The 21,336-nt window shown below is 47.0% G+C and overlaps 1 protein-coding gene across 2 annotated transcripts in view; it reads left to right on the top strand.

The window, feature by feature from the left end:
• The window catches only part of HMGA1 (high mobility group AT-hook 1), a 109,500-nt gene that overhangs the window by 56,234 nt on the left and 31,930 nt on the right, over positions 1–21,336 (top strand). For both annotated transcript variants that reach the window (XM_069633514.1, XM_069633513.1), the window contains one exon: positions 6,803–6,853. In XM_069633514.1, the coding sequence (XP_069489615.1) occupies positions 6,803–6,853 (51 nt within the window). The remainder of the gene's footprint in view (positions 1–6,802; positions 6,854–21,336) is intronic.

Here is a 21,336-nt window from a genome sequence, read left to right as displayed (position 1 = left end):
AGAAATAATACCAGATGTCCATATAGCGCTGCTAGCAGCATCGATGCGCTGTAACCGTAGCTGTTTTTGTTGTTGTTTTTTTTTTTGCCCAATTTAACGGAACTCAATTCATCAACCTTGGAAGGAAGAAGTGAAACAGCCTGCACGGTGTCAACGGTACGAAAAAGAGGCTTGTCCCCTGTCAGACCCTAAGCTGTGTGCGGTCTACTCCGCATTCACACTTCAATTACCCTGGGATGTAAGAGCAGGAGTAGCCAGGCCACCCAGGTAGCAGCTTAGTTACTATCTGATGATTAGCTACCATGGAATGAGTTATTAATATGGGCTGCACTTAGCATGTGACTTTTTTGTGGAACCTGCACAGGAGAATCTTTTTGTATTTTTTGGCTGTGGTCCTAAATCTAGCGCCCACCCTCGCCTCCCCTCCTCCAACAGGCGAGCATTCTTCTAGAGGGTTTCTAAGCCCTCCCAATTGCGGTCACTTCTTGAAGCGCGGAAGCCATTTTCCTAGGATCACACAGTGCAGTCAAGTGGAATTATGATCTCCCGGTACTACGGGCGATGCTAGGATCCCAGCTGGAGGGTAACGTTTAAGACCCCATCTCTTTGTCTTGTGAAGGGCGGTTATGTGAATTCAATCGTTTTTTGTATAGCGCCAAATCACCTCCACAGTGATCTCAGGGCGCCTAGCCTTGGCTGAGAGCTGGGGAGTATTGTGCCCGTTGTCGGGCAAAAGGTGTGGGGGCTTATCTGGCCGGGCTTGCCTTTAACCTTTGCCCCATGTCAAGCCCATAATATCCATGCGGGGTGTTCCCAGCCTGAGGGGCGATTATGGTCGATTATAGCCTGAATGCCACATTCCGAGGGTATGTAACTGCCCACGGTAAAGGCTTTGGCGAAATGAGGGAGTTTAATGAGGGCCCAGGAATGTTATCACCTGCCAATGGCCTGCGGTCGAGGTCATTATTCCTATTAGAACACTCCACCCAATGAGAATGTTCTGTTTGAAACTAGGAGACAAAGGAGAATTGTTGGACTATTGAGACAAAGCATTCCTACCTGCCATGATGGCCCTCTGCCAGGGCACTGCCTGCAAGGGAACTGCCAGCATTCCCCGGGCACTGCCTGCAAGGGAACTGCCAGCATTCCAAATGTTCTAATGGAGCATTAACCACCAAGGTCTGTGGTGAGTGCTAAGGGTCATTATGATATAAGTCATTTATAATAGTCTCGGCAGGATAGCTCAGCGGCAACGTGCTTGCCTTGGAAGCAAGACGCCACGGAGCAACACAAGTTCGATCCCCGGGTCCGCGCTTAGAAACCTCTGGGTATTAAGCGCGTTATAAATAACCTATCTTATCATATAACGACCTGTAAACAAGCATTTCTAGGCGCAACAAGACAAGGGAGGGAAGGCAGGCGGAGAACAAGACCAACCATCTTACTTGGCCTTGTGTCATTCAGATCGTGCAAGTGCGAGAACGAGAAATGCAAGGGGAAAAGGTCGGGGGTGCAAGGAAAAGGGGAGGGCAAAACAGGGCAGCATTGCTCTGAGTAAGTGCAGCCAGGGCAGCACAGCTCTGGGTAGTGTAAGGAGAACAAGGGACTGTAGGGTTACAGTTACATCCCCTAAGTGCGTGGTACGCCCGTGGGTAGTGCAAAGGTGACTGATCAAGAAAGAGCCTGGTACCCAGTGAGACTCTGAGGGTAGCCAAGCAACCGGTCAGTAGAGCAGACAGGTCGGTCAGCAGGGGAGGAAGAGAGAAAGCAGAGGAGAAGAGGAACGTTTTGAGCTGCTAACAGAACTTTAGGTGGTTCGGCTCAAGTTTGAGACAAGAAGGGAGGCCATTCCAGAGGGAGGGAGATCTACCCCCCACTCTCTGCCTGAAGAAGTGTCTAACCCTTAGAGAGTTGGGGGCAGCTGAGCAAAGGGCTTGAAAAGGAAGGTATTTTGGAAGAGAGCGTTGGATGTAGTCCGGGTCCAGAAAGTCTTGTGCACAATGAAAAGGGTCTTGAACTTGATCCTTGCAGCCCCCTGGAGCCAGTGGAGAGATTTCAGGGCTGGAGACAACACACAGTCCCTGGGCTTGAGGCTAGGATAATTCTTGCAGCCCTGTTCTGGATTAGTTGCAGAGGACGGAGAGTAGAGGAAGGCAGATTGAGAAAGAGGATGTTGCAGTAGTCCAGCCTAGAGAGAACCAGGGTTCTGGAGACAATGAGCTGCTGGGGGAAGGAGAGGAAAGGAAATACCCCTGCGCAGGTGCAGCTGTAAGTATGACTTCTTCGAGATGTCTGAGATGCGAGGAGAGAAGGAGAGTGTGGAGTCGAAGATGAGGGCAAGGTTTTTACCTCGCAGGAAGGCGAAGGAAGAGGGCCCACCCCGGCAGCCAGAGTGGGAGAGGGAAAGCAGGGGCATGAGTCCCAATGAGAAGGATCTCCGTCTTACTGACATTAAGGCAGAGATTGTTGGAAGTGCACCAATCCTGAATCGCGGATAGACAGCCAAGAATAAGCAAGAGAGGAGAGGAGGCTGAGGGGAGCCTGAATGAAAGCTGAGTGTCTTCCACATACAGTTTAAGTTAGAGGATACGGTCGAGATCAGGTGGGCCAAAGGAGCCAACTAGAGGTTGAAAAACCAGGGTGAGAGAATAGAGCCCTGGGGAACGCCAGAGGTAGAGAGAGGGAGAGAGAGGTGGTGGAAAGAAAGGGAGCAAGTTGGACCTGGGGGCGGTCCAAGAGGAAGGAGGTCAGCCACTCCAAGGCCTGATCCGTGATGCCGAGGCTCTCACCGAGTCAATTGATCAGGATCGCGTGGTTGACCATATCAAAAGTAAAGATCAAGGAGGATGAGGACAGAAGGAATGGTCATTACCACCAAGGTTCACCTCAGAGAAAGTGGTCAGTGCTATTAGGACCCCGAGCCAATGTCCAGGGTGTTAATATTCATTTTTGATTGTTCTCTTTATAGGACATCTGCTTTGCATTTCACATGCTTGCTGGTCATCCATAAAAAAAAACTACAAACTAAGGTGGCCACTGGGGAAACAGAAAATGGGATTTGTCCCTTTTCTCTTTCCATGGCCACAAAAGAGTGAACGGAGCAAGGCACAGGAGAGAGTGCAGCACAGCTAGGGAGGGGTAATGGGTTGGTGTGAGAGAGCGGTATGGGCGTATTGTGGGACTGAGGCATGAGGTGAATGGGGTGCCAGGGACCGGCAGAGGTACAAAAGAATGGCGGATGGTGGTGTGGTAGGCAACCAGGAAAGATTGGAACGTGGCCTCATACCGTTGGTGCGTTCCTAGCCTACTAATTGGTTGGAGCTGCTAAGTAAGTTGCTAATAAAGGATAGACTTTGTAGACTTGGATCCACGTTATGTTATTTGGCTTGATATAGTGCAAGTTGAATGTTCTCTTGTCACTTTGAAACCTGAAAGAGAAGAGTTGGGTATGGAACTAGGGCAGTGGGTGCAGTGAAGCTGTGCTTTGCTGTTGTGTTGATGCATTCATATCGAAGGAATATGGGCTAAGTGTGAGGTAAGCTTCTTGTTGTTTTTGGAACACAGTCTCAGCGTATCCTCATGGGGTATGCATGTTGTGTGTCTGGTCAATGTTTGCTATGATGAAGTTCATCGTCATGGTACTGTCGGTTGGCCCGTGGGACTGTGTGTTTTGTTCATGCTCGGTCTGTGCAGGAATCTGTATCAGTTCGTATGTGTCCAGTATGTTTTTATAATAATAATAATAATAATAACAATAATAATAATACCAGGGTATTTATTGATGAACGCAGACCTAGCTTTGGGAAGCAATTGAGTGCTTTAAATCATAGGGGGAAGAACACGGTAAGGGAGCAGAGAAACAAATGAGTGGGGATCTAACCACAGGGGGGGGGCAATTGTCCCCAGTGGATCTATAACTTACCAGGGGAGGAAGCAGTGGGGATCAGATCACCCCGTTGCAGGTAGGGTGGGGAGTGGACGCTGTATGGTCCTAGGTGTTATGGAGGAACCATTCCTTGAAGAGGAGGGTCTTGGGCTCCTTCCTGAACTGTAGAAGCAAGGGGACAAGTCAGATGTTGTTGAGGAGGCAGTTCCAGAAGCTTGGGGCATAGGCAGAGAAGGCCAGTCTTCTGGGTTTTTTCTTCCTGCACCAGCGGAATTGACATCTGTACATGTCCTTGGTTCTGGTGCCTCATAGGCCCCAGATGATACCGAGGTGCTCAGTGAGGTAGCCTAGGGACCTCAGGGTTAACAGCCTTAACAGGATTTGAAGATGATACTGGCTTGCAGCAGGAGGCCATGCAGTTCGATGAGGGTCGGGGTGATGTGGTGAAATTAGCGGAGTCCTTTGAGTCGTGCAGCAGCATGGAGAACACATCTGAGGGGAACCAGGGTAGTCGCCGGAAGGCCTTCGAAAAGGGCATTGCCACCATCCAGGTGTGAGAGGACCAAGACTTGAACTGCAGATCTGAAGCTGTTTTCTGGGGTGAAGGGCTTTCCATAGGAGAGAAAGTAGCTACCAATCAGTGTGTGTCTCCCTTGCTATGTGCTGTTTGAATGAGGGGTGTCTATCAATGTCGATTCCAAGGGACTTGGCACAGGTGGTCAGCCTGGCTGTGCACATGCATATTCACGATATGTGCTTTGAGGTGGTGCTCATCACTGCATTTGAATGGTATTCTTTTGACTTCAGAGTCAGGTTGGCCTTTAATATGAGCTCCTATGTCACATGCCTGGGCTACCGCTGCCTTAGTACCAGATTTGGGATTCTCTCACACACTTTTCTCAGGATTGGGCACTACCACCTTCTTTGCATGGGATTCTGTCACTTTTCTGAGGATGGGACAGTGTCACTTCTTTGCCTGGGATTCTGTCACTTCTTTCTTAGTATGGTACCTGTCACCTTCTTTGTATGAGATTCTGTCACCTTTGCCTGGGATTCGTCACTTCTTTCTCAGTATAGGACTTGTCACTTTCTTTGCATGGGATTCTGTCACTTTTCTCAGGCTGGGACCCTGTCATCTTGTTTGCATGGGATTCTGTCACTTTCCTCAGGATTGTACCCTGTCATCTTCTTGGCGTGGGATTCTATGAAGGTACATTTTCACTTTTTTTGCATGGATACTCTCACTGTTCTTAGGATGGCATTCTGTCACTAGCTTTGCATGGGATTTTGTCACTTTTCTCAGGGTGGGATATTGGTACCTCCTGTGCATGAGTTCCGTGACTTTTCTCAGGATGTGATCACACCCTTTTCTTTGTCTGGGATTCTGTCACTTTTCTTAAGATGGCACCCTGTCACCTTTTTTGCATGGGATTCACTCACTTTTCTCGGGATAGGGCCCTGTCACCTTCTTTACATGGTATTCTGTCACTTTTCTCGGGGTGGGAGCCTGTCACCTTCTTTGCATGGGATTCTTTGACTTTTCTCAGGATTGGGCCCGGTCACCTTCTTTGCCTGGATTTTGTTACTTTTCTCACGATGGTATTTTGTTTACTTCAGGGTACACGAGGCAGGATCGCATTTTCATTTCCGGGGTCAATGACACCTTCTCTTTCCGCCTTACTTTGGAAGAGAGCAGGGTCAGCTGTCTGAACTTAATTTTCTGGGGCCATCAGTGTTTGGGGCCCTTTAGTACGTGACATTACTGAAGATATTCAGGCCCAGTTATAGAAGGCCCGATGAACAGTACAGAGGGCCTTCAACTTGATCCGTTGAGACACAGGAAGCCAGGGAAGGGAGTTCAACATGGGGGAAATAAAAGCGTAACGGGAAGCACCAGCGGCTTGCCTAACCGCGTAATTTTGAAGGATCTGAAGTCAATGTGAGAGATGACCTGGTTGTGCCAGGTAGAGGGCATTACAATAATCCAAAGAACCTGAAGTCAGGGAGGATACAACCAAAGGACTGAGCTGTGAAGGTACCTAAGGAAGTACTTTATGCAGGATCCTCAGCTTGAAATGGACAATGTGAGAAGATGGCGCATAAGTGAGAGGCTACTGTGAAATGTGAGTGGGCAGTCAGGGACTGCTGAGTAAGAAAGAGCTGTGCATGGGAGAGGGAAGATTGAACTCTCACGTCGAGAGACGTGTATGATATAGAACGCACAGAGAGTTCAAGAGTGAGAGACGGGTGTGTTTTTGTAGAGATGGTGCCAAATAGAGCAGCTAGTTTCAGAGGGTGAGTATAGGGGGGTCTCAAGAGATGGGCGTAAACCCCATTAAGAAAGTGATGCTGTATGTGAGTGGAAAGCTAGGCTAGCCCTGGATGGGAGACAACTGTCTACAAGAGACAAGGCTGATCATGAGTCCCTGATCTGGAGACATCTCTCTGAGAGTACGGAATACATGGCTCCATCAGGAGAGACTGTTCTGGGAGAGGATTAATTTCAGCTCTCCAGAGTGAGAGATAACTCATTGTGAGGGAGAACAGTTTGTAGGGCCCAGAGAGAGACAGCTCTGCGAGAGCCACATGCAGTATGAGACATCCACAGTATGAGACAGATCTTTCTGTGAGAGACAGATTCCAGGGCTTCGGAGTGAGAGATAGTTCTGTGAGAGGACAGATCACAGGACTGTACAGTGAGAGACAGCTCTGCGAGACAACAGAGCGTGGGGCCCCATAGCAAGAGTGCTCTTTATGTGAGAGGGCAGGTTTCTAGGGTGATAAACAATTCTCTGAGTGGAGTGACTGCGCTAGAGTGAGGGATAGATGAGCGAGGAAAAATGTTGGGTGTCCCGAGTGGGTGAAATGTGCTGACCTTTGTCTCGAATCTCATATTATTTTAATTTCTCCCCCTAGAAAGCTACAGTCTCAACTGGAAGAAAACCCAGAGGGCGACCCAAGAAATCGGTGAGAAGCAACTTTTGTCTGAGTGTGAGCGTTTCTGGGACGGCATGGCCTTGAGTGGAGGTGAAGTAGAGAGAAAGCAGCACTGTGTTTCTGCAAGGATTGCAGAGATGTCCCTCGATTGTCTGTGCCTGAATATAGAACGATGTGTATATTTTGTGTAAAGTGACTGCTTTATCTGGTTCATCTCTATGCGAGGCCCTAGTAATAACTGTGTAGCCATCATATTTTACTTATTTATTGTTTTTTTATAACACGCTTAATACTGATACGAGCTCGGTTTCTAAGCGCGAATCCGGGATTCGAACCTCTGTTGCTCTGCGTGGTCTTGCTTCCAAAACCAGCACGTTACCCCCGCTATCCTCCGTTCATCCTAGAGCGGTGTTGAAATAAGTCTTGCGAAGGGATGTGTGAATCGGCTTGACTCTAGTTGGATACTATCCTATTCTTGAGGTTAAGGTATAAGTACATTTTGGCACGGCCCCAGATAAACATTCTGGCTCAGTACATTATGTGGCAGCAAAGGATTCTGGTGCAGCGGTACTTACAGGAAACAAAATGGAGCAGGAAGTTTGGCATCCTGTGTCTTGGAACTGCCTCAAGACAATTCAATCAGATTCAAACAGATTCAAACCAATCAATTTCTATGGGTAAAGTTGCCTTTGGTCGATTCAGAGCATATACAAGTCGAATCAGGCATTTTTAGACTTGGCCTGAATCCGCTCTCGAGTTGGCTCTTTAGGAGAACAACTCGTCCCAAGTGAGCTTAAGCCTTCGTTTACATGACTTAAAACCATGGTTGGAATCAAGCTTTTAAGAGGTGTACAACCAGGGGTCAAGTCCTAAAAATTAAAGTGGGGCGACTCATCAACAAATGCAAGGGAATGTGACGTCGCCAGAAATTAGCATATCAAGGGGAAATTTGCACATTTCATTAAATTGGGTTTGCATAACCACCCAAATTGCACAGGACGAACGGCATTTGCCTTTTATAAAATGAACACACACCCAATCCAAGAGAAGATCATTTAATTCTAATAGTGTTTTTGAAAACGTTAAAAGGTGTGCATGTTTTAAACTCCAAGAACCAATACAAATGTTTTCCCTGGGACTTGCAGAACCAAAATTGGACATTTCACCTTTAGTTGCTTGTTATTTCTCATCAGGTTATATAGTGCAGAGGTGAAGTGTCCGGCCTGCAAACCCGATGACTGCGGTTTGGCTTTAATTCTTACATTCAAAGAGGACATTCAACGGTCTCATTTTAGTTGGGGGGACTGAGTCTACCCTCTGAATAAAGTGGGGGGACACCGTCCCCCCACGTGTACTACACCACGAGAATAGCACAACTGAAGATGCCCAATGCTTCTGATTGCAGCCGGGATGGGAGGATTCCAAAAGGTCAAGGTTCTTTGAATACAATGGAGAATGTAAGAAAGAGGCTAGCGGAATCAGCCGGAGTCCTGGTGGGGGATAGTGAGGTGAAACCAATCTACCAACTGTGAGAGGTGTCTAAAGGGTCTCCATTTAATTGGGAAATCCAGGACAACCAATCCCAGAATGCAAAGTTAAAACCAGGAATGAACTTTCATCTCCAGAATGGAATTGATAATGTTGGCATGTATGTATCTGGAAGCAACATGGTCTGGAGCATTAGCGCCCACTGACTATCTCCCACTTTTTGGAAGGCCCTGGCCTTTCCCAGTAAAAGCATTGTAAGCCACAACACAGAACCTTGCCTGGATCCGGAAGTGCCACACTAGCCGGCACTGGCCATAGAGGGTAGCAGCAATAGATTGGTAGTGAGACTCACTTGGTGACAAAGCAGCTGTGTTGTTCACCACTAGGATCTGTGATACCCATCCATATCAGAGTGCTGAATATTTTGCCTTCAAATTGCAAAGGCAACTCTGCAAAGAAGTCGCAAGCCAGCCGAAGTGGTTGCCGCCCTTAAATGATATGGGGATAAGACGCTTCTATCACCAGCAACATGTAGCCGTAACACCCGCGCACTACCAAATGACAGCAAAATAAGCAGACAAGTAGGGCTAAAACAGGTCTGCACTCTTCTTCAGACCGGTGACCTTTCTAACTCACCGACACCATGGTCCTTTCCCTCTTTGACTATTGAAACCTAGCCTATGCAGAAGACCCCAAAACAGAACTCCACTCAGACCGGAGGAAAATGCGGGCCTCAGAGTGTCAAGGACGAGTTTGCTTTTTGCATAGACTTGCGTAATAGACTGGCACTTAAGGGGTTAACATAGGTCTGAAATCCTCCCTTTTCGAGGAAGCCCAATTAGGGTTAGATGTAAGAGGTGTAGGATGCCCTTGTACCAGGAGCCAGTGATGGGGTTCATAGTAGTGCGCCTATGCACACAGCCGAATTTACCGTTCTTCTTCACTCTGCATCCACTCCTGTTGTCTCCTTTTGGACATTTAAAATCCTGGAAAAGTGCAAAGCAACAGGAGGCAGGAAGTCCAAAGCTTCCATAGATTGTAGTGTGTTTACAATATGACTTCCGGTCTTGGAGCGTCAGCAGCTTTGTTAGACTTGTATAACCCTTGCTCATCTTTAGTCCCCCCTTCACTCCCTGGGGGAAGATTGGGACTTCTACTAATCAATTTGCTAAATTGTCCTCCTTTTCGGCCCCTTCTCTGACTTCTAAAACAGATTGAATTCCAAGTCTGCTGCTCTTCTTACCAAGCTCCTTACTTTCATTGTTGTCATCTACCCTAAAGAAAGTTACACATGAGAGTAGCATGACTTCCAAAAATGAAATCAATTGCACGTGTTCAGGCTTCCTCTCTGTAAATGAGCAAATCTGTGATGCGTGTCTGCTGGGCATTAGACAAGACATTGTTAAAATGGCATTGGCCGGGATTTGCGATCCCTGGGCTGCAACTCTAGTGGCCTCTGCCTCTGCTTCTCGTATTAACCTCCTCAACATTTGGTAAATGTGTCCTCTTCTTACTAACCACTCTACAAATTCTCTAATCTCCACTCACATGCTCAGCAAATAGGACTAGTTCTCAGGGCAACGCGCTCGTCTTGAGAGTAAGACGGCGTGCAGCAACACAGGTTCGATCCCCGAGTCCGCACTTAGAAACCTCTGGGTATTAAGCACGTTATAAATGACCAATTATAAAAGTAGTCTACTACTCTGTGGCCTTCCCCTCTACCCCTCCCGCCAGACAAAGTCCTAACATTGCTGCGTGCACGCCCTGCAACGTACTCTGAATCTCCCCCACTTCTCCCTACCGACAACATGCTGGGCGGATCGCAGGGCTCGACCACTTTTTTTCAAGTTCTTTGTCTAGTCTAGAAAGTTATCATTTGTCTTGCTCCTCAGTACCTATCAGATTGTACCTCAATCATCTCACCATCTTTTTCCTTCGATCCACCTCTGCGCTCAACCTCACCGCCGCCTAGCTTCCCTCATGTCGCTTCTGCTCTTTCTCCCTACTCTCCCCGTCTGCTGTCCCTAACGATCTAAGCCAGCCAACCACAGATCTCTTCAAAGCTTGGTTTAAACGTCACTTACTTTCTAAAGAGGATACCCTCTCTGCCCTCTCCCCCATCCTCCCTACCTGAACCCACCACTGTCTCCAGTGAATCTTTATAGTGTAATTTTGTATATGTATTTAGTACTGCTCCTTAGTTTGAAGCGCTTGTCCCATTAGGTTGAGGTGACCTGTTTTCATATATATATATATATATATATATATATATATATATGTATATATATATGTATATATATATATATATATATATATATATTTCTCTGTTTGTTTTGCCCCTGGTATATGTTCCGCTATTTAACACCCTCATAAACTAGCTCACTACTTGATCTCATCTTTGTGCTATTGTACAGGCACCCTTCGTGCAAATGCCTCCATCTTCTGCAAATGTGTTATTGCAAGTTATTTCTGATCCAAATTGACATCCCTGATCTTCAAATAAATACAAATACTGCAAATCTTCCACCTGCTTTGCAGAAAAGCAAGGAGGTTGAAGGCAAATTAGACAGAATATTGGGAGTTAATGTGTATACAATATAAGGGCAAGTATTTCTGTTTTCTAGCTTCTGCCTGCTTGCTCTCTGTGTGGCTGCAAGGTAAGCATTAGAGTTGGGGTGGGCAGTGGCAGTCAACTCCTGAAAGAAATTAATTCTAATTTTAAGGATGCCACAGAGTATGGGCGTCACAGTACTGAACATCACATATGCACTGGCTGTATACCTCGTGTTACACTCAGTATGTTACATCTCATAAAGTGACCAATGCGAGATGTGGGCTTCTAGAGTGCCAGCTGCATGTGCAAAGTATAGGTTTAAACCTAAGACTTGCCATTTCCAACAGGGACGCCCTTTAGAGGTTGCCAGAGGGCGCAACTGCGACCTCTGAGGTCTCCCTTGCGACCTCTAAAAAAAAAAGTTTTAAAAAAAGTTTTTTCTTCTCTTTTTCTTTCAATGCAAGCTCCTGGGGTGTGACCAGCACCGTGTGGCTCTTTATTTCTGGAGTGGCTGGCTTTCTTGTTCAGGCCCCTTAAAAAAAAAAAAGAACAAAAATAAGAACAGGAGGGCCACAAGTCTAACACTTTCAGTACTGACCCTAAATAAGAAAGAATATGAATACCAAATAATGTGTCTTTCTGGAATTCTATACAATAATTGCTAGACTCATTAAAGGTTTATTTCAGGCACACTTTAGGGGGTGAGTCACTGATTTAGTCTGTTCTGTGTTCTTAAACGCCTCAACTCAGCCATTCATCCTTCTGAGGTCGATAAATGAGTACCAACATAGGTTGGGTGATATTGGGTGTACATTTTTTCAATATAAAGCGCTTAAGCGTAAGTGCTATATAATAACACATCATTATGATTTGGTCATAGGCGTTTGCTTGCATTCACAGTAATTTGGTAATATGGGCCTATACACACTGATCTTAACGATAAATATGGCGATCTATTCTTGTATAAAATGTACATCACATTATAGTGATATCCTAACCATATTTTTCGTAGTGTACAATGCTATGTGATGCCACTTCCTGTTTTGTCAACGGGTGAAAGGTTGTGTTCCATCGCTTCCTGCGATATCACTTCAGGGTGGGGTAAAATGACATCACTTCCTGTGATGTCATCAGGGGGTTAAGGGTTGTGTGATGTCACTTCCGCTACCCCTGGCATTTTGGTGAAATGACGTCCCTGATTTCCAAGCGTGCTTGGCCTATGTTTAAGAAATGATGGGTACCCATGGGGTGAAAGCACTGCTGCCAGGGCCTACAGCTAAGTTCTGCAAGCTACACCAGAAGAGCCCCCTAATCAGCATTTGATGGGTGAACAGGACATCTGCCATATCAGGGCCATCTCATGAAAGGTGATGCAGTCTTCTCACTATCCCGCACTACAACTGACAGCAGTGCGCCAGTTAACACGTGTTAGACAGTTGTAAGGCCATAAAAGCCTAAAAAGGTCTAAACTAAAAAAGGATGGATTTCAAAGTCTCCCAAAGCTTGCTGAGAGAATTTAAAATATGACTTCCAGGTGTGGGGCATCACTCGTACTCTTAAACATGCTTTTATTTTCAATGAATATCTCCCAGAGTTCAACCCTCCACTCAGCATTACTAGAAAGGGGCATGTACTAATGAAATTGCTACTTACGTTTAGTTTTTGGACAAGGAAGACAGGCGACAGGAGAATTCTGTCCATCTTTAACCAACAATTGACGACTATTTTGTAGAGGTTGTTTACTCCCAACATTTTAAACATGGAAGTATTTTTACTTCCAAAAATATGTAATTTCTAATGCTTGGAATTTAAAAAAAATCCTCTCCCAATGAGTTGACCAAAGCACTTCCTGACCGTCTATTAATTAAGACAAATTCAAAATTGATAGCGGCACCCGTTACGCACCCTTGCACAGTGTGGGCTGCATGTTCCGACTAAGAAGATCGCCAGCATTGTGCAGAACACTTTGTGAAACCGACGATGGTTTCAAGAACACAGAAGCCAGTGTTTTGCCAAGTTATATCACAGGCTGCCAATTTGCTCCGAGTCAAGAGAGATGTACAGATGGCTAAGAGATATGTACAGATGTCTACAGTGTACAATAAATTGGTTCCATGTCATTTCGCCGACCCCCTTTTTTTTCCGACGGGTGTTATACCGCGGGAGTTTTTCCGAATAACGTCATCTAATTTTTCTTTTTTTAGATAATTTTTGGGGGGGTTCCCCCATCTCCCCCTTAATTACATTTTTTTTTTATTTCACTTCACCCCCAACCCCCAAAAACATTTTAGATGGACATTTTTTGAAAAACGAGTGTCGGCAAAAGGACACAATACCAATAATTCATCATTAATGCCCACAGCCACTGGCAATATGGACACTTATGTGCTTGTAAGTGCAACTTATGGGACAAAGTGAATACAAATGCGTAAGCAGGGCTCAGGGCACATTACTGCCTGTGTTTGCCGTCGTTAGGCGTTACCAATTGACCCTCTTTTTTGGAGAAATGATTTTTCAAACTGCAAAAGCCACTATATGATCACTGCCTTGCAATGGACACTCGGGGGCCTTGTGGCCAAAGTCCTTTTTTACTTTTCTTTACTGCTGTGGAGAACGGTGGCAAATGACCCAAGCGACGAAGAGGCGGGTGAGTGCAGCGATTTTGGTGTAGGGTACAGGAGGGAAGAGACAGGTGGGGGCAGAGAGGGAGGAGCGATTCGAGGGGCACGAGGAATCCTTAGACCCACCTGGTTCCATTAGCAGACCAGAGAATAATGGCCTGAGGACCGGGGTCCTGATGGGGTCTCAGGATTCCAAAATGTTCTCTTGTGCTAATTTGAAGCCTTTTTAGTTGTGGGTATTAGGTGGCGCTTTAGATCCACATATAAGCGGAAACTATTGCATTGAAGTACAATTAGTAGAGAGATGGGATGAGAAGAGGGACACAGCCTCTGGGTTTCCTTGGGTTATTTACCACACCCATTGACTGACCGTGGCCATGCTAATCACTGTGGTCCTTCCCACCCCCCTACCTGGACCTTCCCACCCAAAACACACATTCCTGGAATCTTTGGCAGAGCTTGCTCTATCATTCACTGTAATCAAACATTGTGCTTTATAGGCCCTGCCATGATATTTCTTAGCAGTCTTCCAAACGTAAATGGCATAATTGCTGCTGCAAATGAGCTTGTGATGTAATGCAAATGTCTTAACTAAGTGTGCCTTCTACCATTCGATTTATAAGCATTATGTGAGTTGTTGCATCTGTTCCTTACACTGAAGTCCTGTTAAAAACAAGCATTATCAAATCACACCAGTTTTGCCTTGCGTGTACTTATTAGGTATTTGCCAGGCACTAACAAAATATGTCCAAGTATTCACATCTCTTACCATCTTATGTCCAGGTAGTACATCATGGCAGTGCTTTGCAAACATAAAAAGCAATGCTCCATAAAAGTGAAAGCCGTTGGCTTTGCCAATGCCTGTTCCACAGAGAGCTTTTTATGCTACTTGTTTAGTCATTTTGCAGGGCTCCAGATAAGAATTTGGGGTAGGAATATTTTACTTCCTGTGCTTGGAAGACCGGAGTAAAGGGCTTTTTTAGGGAGAAAAAAATGTAGTTTGCATTTCTAACTTGAATATTTTTAGGCAAGTACAAATCTATTTTTCCCATAATCCAAACATTTCTCTGTAGCTAGCAGTTCCCATCTATGGGTGCAGGCACTTTTATCAAGTAGACATGCTCACATCACGCAGCAGGATAGCGGGCGCCCTCTCAGTGGAAAGAGATCCTTGTGCTACTGGCCTGACTACATCACATGTGCAGTGCAGGTGGCATAAAAAGGCATATACCCACAAACGTGATGGCTGGAAGGTTTCGAATGAATCTGAACCACTGGCATTGCTCTGGGCAACCTTCCACACCACCGTCTTTAGCCCTTCTGTGCCATTGCAAAAGGGGTCCAGCCATATGCAAATCAGCCTGGTACTGCCACCAATGGTAGCAGCCCAGCCCAAACTGCTAGGCCAGGTCCCCTCTGCACGGAAACACAAGCAACCCCAGACATGTTTCGGCCTTGTTGGGCCTCCTCAGTGAGGTGCAGCTTGATTCCCTATGGCGCAGTGGGCGAGGGACCCACGTCTGGGAACACCCTCTCTCACAAAGTGAGAAAAACTATGACCACAAAAGTGATGGGTGCAAGGTTTTGAATGAATCTGAACCACTGCTCAGGACAGCCACCATAGGCAGACACATGCGTACCTTTTACTCACTATTTTTCTTTATTTGGATTTTTTTTACCCCCATTACACCACTTTTCTGGAACCCCGGCTGTTGCAATTATCACAAATGTAATGGTACTGAAGGTATAGATCTTGAACGTTGAAATCTACAGTGTTTTGGTTGTCATGTATAGCATTGAGTGCAGGTGCGTGTCTATTGCATACGTTGACGTGCCCTGACACGCACTAGAGAAGAACATGTTCCTCCAAAGTCGCTTTACGTGCATGCATGTAGCTCCGGGTCTATGAGAACCATGCCTTCTCATTAGACACTTGAAAACAAAGTGCTAAGAAGTCCTATTGAAAAGGCAGTGGCACGCTGGACAAGTGGCAGCGTTATGCATAACAGATATTGATCGTTTTTGGGAGGGGTCTCCAACCTAGGGCTCTCCGGAGCAGGTCCGGCCTTAGAGCCGGAGCACCCTGGGTGGCAAAATAAAATGTGGTGCCCACCCCCCTCAAGTGCACCCCTGGTCATGCAGGAGGGGGGTGCCAAATATTTGAAGAGGTGCTGATGCTTCACATCAGCTCCCTATTGTTTTTGGACCGCATTTAATTTTAATAGGGCACCTGCCGCGCATTCTCCCACCATGCTAGCTCGGGGGAGACTTTCAACGACTCCCCCGAGCTGGCGTGGTGGGAGGGGCACCCCTAAGGCCAGCCCTGCTCCGGAGCATAAAGACTACAACTCCCATGGTCCCCCAATATTGATTATGCTAGCTAAGGCTGACGGGAGTCCTTGTTCAAAGCATCTGGAGAGCTACAGATTGCAGACCCCTGCTGTACGGCGTTTGTTTGATCTAATAAATGTCATTAGGGTGTTGCTAGGTCTGGAAAGATCTGGGGCTATGCTAATTCTGGGACTGTCGGAACTCGGGGCTAACTAGCCTTTTTGGTTGTAACCCCTCAGCTTCTATCCAGGGCTACAACCAAAAGACCCGGGGCTATAACACCCTCCGCCCCCCTAGCAACGCCTATGAACGTCAAGTGTAGATGTGGGTAATACAAATGCCTGCAGCCTGATGGTAAAGCACCAGACATCTGTACAGAACTTTGTAAAAGGCACCTTAAGATGTCGGTGCCTCCGAGAGGCTGGTGATGTTGGCCCAAACATACTGGATAATAAGGGAGATTTCCAGCACGTGCTGGACAAGTTTAGAGCGAGTCACATGCACAGCATAGTTGCAAATAGACTGAGTTTCCCAAGTGGTTAGCGTGACTGTAAAGTCTGTAAGGCTGGGGAAGAGTCCGTCACGTGCCCAGGCCTCTGGAAAAAGAGGAGGCAGGCAGACAATTCTCTACCTCTGAGAGGCCTATAGGGCAGGGATGGAGTCGGGCACATGTCCAGCTCATTAGTAAAAGTTCACTTTAAGAAAGGCATGTTTACAAAAGATGTGTAGTGTAAGCGGGGGCACTCGCAGGTCAGATCTATTTGTAAATCGGATATTTTAAGGGAGGCAGGTTCATACCCACCTAACCTCCGGGTTTAGCCCAGAGACTCCGGGTTTTTAACGCTCTTCTCCGGGTCTCCTTGAAAGAGCGTGGAGTCTCCGGGTTTTTCACGGGGGAGAAAATCTGCCACCTGCAGCCAGTTGCCAGCCTAACATCCTCGCCGGCGCCCCGCCCGGCCTGCCGACTTGCTGAGCGAGTCTCCCGCTGTGGACTCGTTGCGGGCTGCGGCGCTGCCCCCTACATTTGTGTGCGCATGTACGATCCATCCTTCATCCAGCCCGCCCTCCCACAGTCGTCCCTTGCTTCGGCTGATGATCTGCTGCTGTGTGCACCCTGTGTGGCATGTGAGCCAGCCCCAGGATCCTCTCAGCCTTCATTGATGGTGACAACAGCAAAGTAACACTCTGCTCAGCTTGCCTGCCCAGTCTTCTGAAGCACCTGAAAGCCGTGCTTAGTTTAAAGCTTTTATTCAGTTCGCTGCTATTGCCGCTGCTATATACAGTGAAACGTGGGCCCATACTTGCCGTTCGCTTTCACCCACTGCCCTCTATAACCCATTGAAAGGCTAATTATTGTCAGCAACTTTTCCAGTAAACTGATCTCCAAAAACCTCAAAAAAATCCTTACACTTTTTTTTATTAACTGCATTCATTTAAATAATTGTTTATTTGAATACTGGTTGCATATAATGCAGTTGTTTTACTTTCTGTCAATATTCTTATGGCAGCTACAGCAACTGAGTTGACCTTTTTGGCATGTGGGCGGAGCTTTGTGAGGCTTTGGGAGGGGCATACATCTCAGGGATTTTGATTTTCAAATGTGGGCAGGTATGGGCAGGTGGTGTGCTTTGAAGCATCTGTGGTAGGGCTGGGACAGTGTGAGTCAAGGGCCATGAACCCCCTGAAAAAAATGACCCCATGCACCCCCCTATCCCCATAGTCTGAGATCATCACGTTTATTGGTTTACACACAAGTGGTGGTTTCTGGCCTTTCACGCTGCATGGTACGCCGAGGTCTGGTGCCAAACCGTCTTTTTTTTCTTGATGTTATGCTTCACCCCAAAAAACCCGTGCTCACTGCAGGTTTGGCACGCCCCCTAGAGGAGAGGTGGCCAGGGCCCAGGGAACAACACACACATACATACACACGCACAGTGCGTGCGCGCGCACACACACACACACACTCTGGAAAACAAGGCCTCGGTGCCAAGTGGAGCATCAGTCACTTCCTGCGAGCGCTGAGTGCGCAGGGCTGCGGCTGGGACATGCCGTCCAGCCCCGCGCCGCGATGATCACAGGCCCGAGGAATTTATGAATGAGGCGTGAGTCATCGTGAACACGCGTCCCGTGACTCACGGCGTATGTGTGTACGCGCATGCGCAGCTCTGGAAACCCGTGGAGGGCGGGGACGGACTGACGGAGAGGTGTGTGGGGCGCCTTGAGGGGTTGGAGTGTGTGGGCCTGCTGCATTGCAGTGCACACTGACAACTCGGAACCCGTATTTTTCTTATCGTTGTCATACTTGTACTTTTCTCTTTCAAACAGTATATTGGGGCAGGGGCAACGTCTCTAGGCAATCTTCAGGAAGTACTGACAGTCACGCGTCGATGACGGAGCCTTGCCTCACTGCTTCCAAAGAACTTTCTCCAATCCCTCTATCTTGCGCAAAGAACCACAAAAAGCACGTAGTCATTCGACCTGAACAAAGACTACAACTCCCAAAATGCATTCGTTCATTAGACGCACACGACTCGAAATGTTTGTCCTGTCAACGTAGATCAATATACTAACCTTATCCCTTATTCAGAAGGTGGTTTCTGTAATATCTTGAAATGTAAACTGTGATTACCGATAGCTGGTAGAGTTATTAAAGGGTGGGTTTCAGGCAGTGGTGGAAATGGAAAATATTTATAAGGGACGGGGCGGGCGTGGAGTTTGTAGGAGGGGGCAAAGTTCAGAGGGGGCCGAGCTGGCAGTTGAACTCTGCTCAAAGGACATGTTCAAAATAATAGTTTAAAATTCCACACTGCACATCAAATATCCACTTTAAATCACTTCCATGGCATTGGTGCATCCAAAATACTATTGGTAATGCAGTGATGTTTAGTGCATTAAGGGATCCATAGGCACGCTGTAGAGTAGAAGGCTACCAGGGTAGCTCAGCCGGTTGAGAGACCATTGCTGAGCCAAACTGGTTTTTAATCCTATGACTTTTTGCAATTCCCTATAAAAAAAACAAATGCTATAAAATGTGTTTGGCCAGTGCATGGGTTGGTCGCTTGATTATATTTAGGGTGGAGGTGGGGGTATTTCTGCCCCGTAGTAAAAATCAAAAGTTGGCACCCATGAGCTCACTGTTTAATTTCCGGATAACTGCTGTTCGTACAACAGAAGCATTTATTTGTGATTAAGCAGATTGACAAAGATATAACAATATTTTTAAATATAACCTGTCATAAAAAACAAAGGAAGGGGCAAAAACATTTGGTTGGTAATCCGACAACAAAAAGACACGCGTTTCAGAGAAAAGAGTGAATACAAGTTTAAGCAGCATTTTTGAGTTTGGAAATGTGAGATGCCCATTTTGAAAACAATAGTGTGATCAGCATGTAGAACCCCTGCTTTTAACAGTGATGGCCCCCAACCCAGTGATAGTCATGGCCCATTTATTCCTGTGGTGTCCCTTTCAGACCAGAGGAAAATAAAAACAGGCTAGAAAATAGGGCCTGCAAAAGCTTGAATGATGGCTGGGGAAAGGAGCGCAGAGCAGATTAGATCACTGAGCTCCCAGATTCCCTCAGAAAAGCTATGGACTCGATAAAGCCTTGTCAGGGCTGAGGCAGGCCGGGTAGGAGATCCGGGGAGACATCTGATGCCGGATCTCGGATCTGGCAAGACCCGGCCCATTGGCCAGCGCTGGTTTCGGGTGACCGTGTTTCTCAGCGCAAGATTTTATTCTGCCTGCTTGGTGTGTGGTACCCTTAGTGGGTGGTAGAAGTCTTTTTTTGGGGTAGAGGCTGGTGTTTATTATATTTCGGTGATCCACCCTCACGTCACTATGATGAGGCTCTGGAGGGCTCCAGTGTGCGGTAGCAGGCCACGCAAGAACAACGCGGAGACACCCAGTATGCAGTCGAGGCTCCGCTCGTGCACTAAACTGTACGTGGTGTGACACCCCTTTTATTTAACCTGCGGCCTGACGTCACTCACGTAAGGCCGCTTAGAGGTACACCACCACACTACTCCTTTTTCATATCTTTGAAGAACACAAGAACATTTGAACCAAACCAAACATTTGCCACTTGAGTGGGCCACACACATAATACTGCTAGGCATTACTCATTTACTATAAAGTCCTGCAAACAGGCTGGCGTCCTCCTTGACTCCCTTTGAGGAAACCTTCTCCCTTCCGACAGATCTGGGCCTGGGTCAGCTATCCGCTATGCCGCCATCGATTCTTCCGAGTGTCCTGCACCCTCACTCCCTGAGAACTCATGATCATCCTCTTAACTTCATGAGGTGGGGTGGAGACTTCACTGGTATGGGAAATTCTGTTGGCACTTTTTTTTAAAGAAGCAAGAGTTCCTGGTCACGGTGTTGCGGCCATTGGATGCCGTTGCCATTGATCCTTTCACATCTGACATCGAGCGGTTGGGGCTCATATGTTGGGATAAACTTTCCTTCTCAAAAGGACAGTATCACCCAGGTCTACGTCATAGAGTTGCAAGCCTCGTCGATCGTTCTCATATTCGTTCCTCGCTCTGACTTTCCGCTGCTGCCTGATCGTCTATTTCCCCTGAGTTCTGCTGCTCTGAGTCCGGTATCGGCCCCTAAGGGCACCTATTGAAAAGTACCTCTGCTGGGGGGATCCCCCATTGAGCAATAGTGCAGTATTCTCGCAAGAATTGATACAGTGCTCTTCAGATGCATGATCCCTGGCCATGGGCAATTCTGAACACTTTGCTGTTCTTATGAACCTCTCGGTTTCTCCCTTTCACCCTGGGCCATACCTGTGTTATTTTCCTATGGCGAATTCCGCACCCTCACATGAACACGGCAAAACCCTTGCCCTGGAACGGGGGTCCATTATCGGAGAATTCCTCCTCAGGCAGACCATGTAAAGCAAAGATCTTCTCCAATGCCAGTAGTACGTTTGACACAGCTGCAGAGGGCACAGACCCGACCTTCGGGTACCTTGACCATTAGTCGATTGCGACCAGAAAATGCATGTCTCATCCCATGGACTAAAACTCAACATGCACCACATCCCACCGTTTGGAGCTCCGCAGCATGGATTCAATCCTTGGTTCCCCTTGCGCCGTAGCAGATGCCTGGCACCAGATACACCCTTTGACAAATTCATCTACCCTCTCCTTCAGACCTGCGAGCCACACTTTCATTCGCAGCAGAGATTTTGTCTTTTGTGGACTAGCACCTTGAAGCCTCTCTTATGCTAGATGGAATTACCAATAAAGATCTCAGACCAAATAACCGGACAGACTCAACATCGGAGGGATGCCTGCACACTCGCACACAAACTTGATTACACAGAGGTCTTGTACCCCAATAGCTTCCTCTATGGCGTCATCCTACATGGCAAACTGTAAAACCTATTGGCGGGAGGGATTGGTTAGGGGAACATATCTACTTATAGAATGTATATGGGTTAGTACTTCATTGGCTTTCTCTCATATGTAAGACACACCTTGAACTACCTTTTAAATACGTATAATACTGAT

The sequence above is a fragment of the Ambystoma mexicanum genome, chromosome 13, assembly GCF_040938575.1.
Source record: "Ambystoma mexicanum isolate Mex_15411 chromosome 13, UKY_AmexF1_1, whole genome shotgun sequence".
Classification (NCBI taxonomy): Eukaryota; Metazoa; Chordata; class Amphibia; order Caudata; family Ambystomatidae; genus Ambystoma; species Ambystoma mexicanum.
The sequence above is the reverse complement of the archived record's forward strand: the minus strand, read 5'-3'. Positions and strand labels throughout refer to the sequence as shown.